The sequence below is a fragment of the Frankliniella occidentalis genome, unplaced genomic scaffold (assembly GCF_000697945.3).
Source record: "Frankliniella occidentalis isolate FOCC.00 unplaced genomic scaffold, Focc_3.1 Scaffold106, whole genome shotgun sequence".
Lineage (NCBI taxonomy): Eukaryota > Metazoa > Arthropoda > Insecta > Thysanoptera > Thripidae > Frankliniella > Frankliniella occidentalis.
The window spans coordinates 397,320-401,235 of NW_026267235.1; the positions used below are offsets into that span (position 1 = coordinate 397,320).

The window sequence follows — 3,916 nt, forward strand, 5'->3', positions numbered from 1 at the left end:
TTTCATAAAATAATTTATTACAAGATCTCCTAGCCTGCAACTCAATAGCAAGGTATATTTCATAATATTTGAGGCCCGATTTTAAAAGCCCTGCTCCTCATTAAGAGCTAGAAGAAAACAAAAGGCTATCTTTTTTATCTGCACCGGGTTTTCAGTTGGCTGAAAATCGGTAAACTCACGACACAAAACTTGGTAATTGTTCATGGTCAGGCAGATCTTTGGCACACAGACCCGTGAGCACCGAAGCCTAATGGGCTGGTCGCAGTTCACGGAATGGACGGTCAGTCTTGCTTTCTAATCCTGGCATCCCAGTGAGAAATTGTTCTCAAAACAAAGTCGAACCTGTGCGAGGTGTACGGAGTAACACACGAGTTTGGCAGGTAGATGTTTATTGCTCGGATGCTCAGAGACAAGTAACAGAATAACAGCTGACCGCCTACCTGATCACTACCGCGCCCTAGTGGCGGGTTACGGAACTACGTGGGGAACCAGACCGGGGAAAGCCTACTCCCGGGGACCATCACTATTGGTTCTCCGCACATCCCCCCTTCTCTTACGTTAGCTGACATCGAGATTCAATATAGCAAAAACTAAGGCTGTCAGCTAAAGGGAAATAGCAACAATATATAAATATATCACACGGCATATGCATAATATATCACAAGCATAAATAATGTGAAATACAATCACAGAGAAAACACTCAAAAAAGCGAAAAGCAGAGTGCAATCAAAAATGCAGAATTATGGAAGTTAACACAGCAAAATATAATGTTAACAAAGGCAAATAGAAATGTTAACAAAGGCAACTATATAATGTAACACAGCAAATTGTAAATGTTACAAAACCAAGAAAGAAAACATCACGATGAGAGATGGTGTGATTTACAGGAAAAGATCTTTAATACAGGACAAACGTGTTAGGTCATGAGAATAGTTTATACAGCTCTAATAACAATGTAGAGAGAAAACAATTATTGACACAGGTAAAACACGGAGTAAAGTCACCACTGGGCAGTCCCGCCCCATGAAGCGTCTTGGTAGCGCTCGGGTGGCTTGATGTCGCGGGTGCGTGTCTTTAGTCCTGTTCTGACAACGCTCCCGCCAGGTTTACTTGGCGATAAGGAACGCCGCTTCCCGCGGCCCTTGCCGTCGGCTGGACCTTGGCTCACACGTTGTGTCTTCTTGGAGCTTTGCGGGGTGCGCTTCCTTTGAGGAGGAGGAGAAGGTACGACCACCTGCTGCTCTGGCTCTGCAGGTGTCGGAGGTGTCAGACTGGCCTGGAGTGAGGCCAAGTACTCGAACATTCCTGGTTGATGCTCTGACTCTACTGGTCCAACGTCCATTAAGTCCCTTCGATTCCTTCTCATAGTGGAGCCATCATCTGTCATGATCCAATAGCTCCTGGGAGTGTTCGCCATGCCTGTAACTGTAGCAAAGGATTTGTGGTCAATTATCCAGACTCGCTCACCTTTTGATAACTTTGACAACGGACGAGCTCTGTGCCGTGCATTGAACGTCTGTTCTTGCTTGGCCTGTCTCTCCTTCCTTTGAGTTTTGAACTTGTCCAGGTATGGCCAGTCAGGCAGCAAATTTTCTTCCAGCTGGGGGAGTGTAGTGCGTAGGCTGCGTCCCATCAACAGCTGGCTCGGGCTTAGTCCTTCCTCCATTGGTGCATTTCTCAAAGCCAAAAGTCCAAGATGTAGCAATGGCTCCTTAATCAGGATTTTCTTGAACTCCTTGACAGCGGCTTCAGCTTTGCCATTGCTCCAGGGTGCCTTTGGGCTGCTGGTGATATGCTGAAATCCACAGATTGAGGCAAAATTAGAAAATGCATAAGAGTTGAATGGCGGCCCATTATCTGACCTGACTATACACGGAATTCCGTGTCTCCCAAATATTTCAAACAGCTTGGGTATGACTGTTGAAGCTGATGTGGATGGCACTTCAGCCACTTCGATGTATGTCGAAAAATAATCAACAACGATGATGAACTTGCGGCTGCCTCTCTCTGCGAAATCCATCCCCACAGTGTGCCAGGGTCGCTCTGGTGTCTCCAAGGTCATCAGTGGCTCCGGTGGATTCTTCCTGTTCACTTTGCAAGTAATACAATTAGAAATGTAATCAGAGAGCTCCTTACTGATACTTGGCCACCAGACTGTATCATGTGCTCTGCCTCGACACTTGTTGGTGTTGAGGTGGCCTTGATGCAACTTTTCCAGCATGGACTTCTGCAGCTCAACTGGAATGTAGAAACGTTTGGCACACATTATGACATCTTTCAGTATATTCAGTATACCTCTGTCTTGATGGAATGGTTTCAGCTCTATGGGTAGCTGGTGAGGTTCCTCTGGCCATCCATTTAAAATGGTGTCTCGCAGCAGCTTGCATGTGGGGTCTCTCTTCTGGGCTTCCCTGATTGAGGTCCACATGGCAGGTGATGCGGGGATCTCTGCGACAGCTGCTTCTTCCAGACGTACTTCTTGGATGACATCTGGTGCTCCGGCATTGCTTCCTGAGGGCATTCTGGATAAAGTGTCTGCTGCATGCATACATTTTCCAGGAATGTGATTAATAACATAACGGAAAGGCGTCAGTCTCATTCGGAACCTTTGCAGACGGGTGGACAATTCACTAATTGGTTTTTCACCAAGAATTGACACCAGTGGTTTGTGGTCAGTACATAATTCAAATTTAGGAAGTCCAATAAGATATGCTCCTAATTTTTCACAGGCCCATGTGGCTGCAAGTGCTTCCTTTTCTATTTGAGCATATCTGGTCTCTACATCAGAGAGAACTCGTGACGCAAAATGTACTGGTTTCCACTCACCCGATTTCTGCTGTTGTTCCAAAACTGCGCCCAGTCCGTACCCAGAGGAGTCTGCTGAGAGTCGAGTGGGGAGCTTGGGGTCGAACAGCGCCAGCGCCTGAGTTGATGTAAGTGCCTTCTTGGTTTCTTCGAAACTCTTCTGCTGGGTGTCCGTCCACTCCATTGCTTTCCCACCTGCTAATAAATCATTGATTGGTTTTAGCATTTGAGACAGGTTAGGTACAAACTTTAGGTGATATCTTGCACTGGAGAGGAAACTTCTGATTGCAGTTTCATCCTTGGGGACCGGCATGTTGAGAATGTCCTTGATTTTCTCTTCACCGGGCTTGATACCATCTGCCGAGACACGCTGACCTAAGAAGTTGCATTCTGGAACACGGAACTGACATTTGGACTTGTTTAGTGTTATACCAGCTGACTTATAAGTTTGGAGGACTTTGAGGAGGCGATTGTCATGCTCTTCAATATCTCTTCCCCAAATCAGATCATCATCCACATGGTTGATGACTCCTTCAAGGCCTTGCAGTGCTTTTACTTTACGGCTTTTGTACACTTCCCCAGATGACTTCAATCCCATTGGCATTCTCCGCCATTGAAATCTACCAAAAGGGGTAATAAATGTAGTGAGCTGTCTGCATTTAGGGCTCAACTGGACCTGCCAGTACCCCCACTTTGCGTCCAGCTTACTAAACAGTTTTGCTTCCTTTCCAATGGTTGCGAGGCATTCGTCTACAGTGGGCATCTCATGGCACTCCCTTAGAACATACTTGTTCAATTGAGTGTAATCAACGGTAATTCTTACACTGCCGTCTGGTTTCAGAACGGGGACTGCAGCTGCACACCAAGGGGTTGGTTTACTAACCTCTTCGATGGCTCCCAGTTGTATCAGTTCCTTGATGGCCTTCTTAGTAGGTTCAAATAGAGGAACTGAAATTCTCCGGCTCTGAGTGACTGCATATGGTATGGCTCCTTTTTCCAGTCTGATTAGGTAGTCTTCGCCCATCAGTCCAAGTCCTTCAAAAACCTCTGGAAATGATTCTTCTGGTTTCTTGCTGACCTGGGATACAGATAAAACTTCTGGTGCCACAC

At 46.2% G+C, this 3,916-nt stretch overlaps 1 protein-coding gene across 1 annotated transcript in view; it reads right to left on the minus strand.

Annotated features, from left to right (window-relative positions):
* Positions 1-3,829: 3,829 nt before the first annotated feature.
* Positions 3,830-3,916, minus strand: part of LOC113217409 (uncharacterized) — a 12,400-nt gene continuing 12,313 nt past the window's right edge. Inside the window, exon 12 of the mRNA XM_052269929.1 lies at positions 3,830-3,884. Coding sequence (XP_052125889.1) covers positions 3,830-3,884 — 55 coding nt within the window. The remainder of the gene's footprint in view (positions 3,885-3,916) is intronic.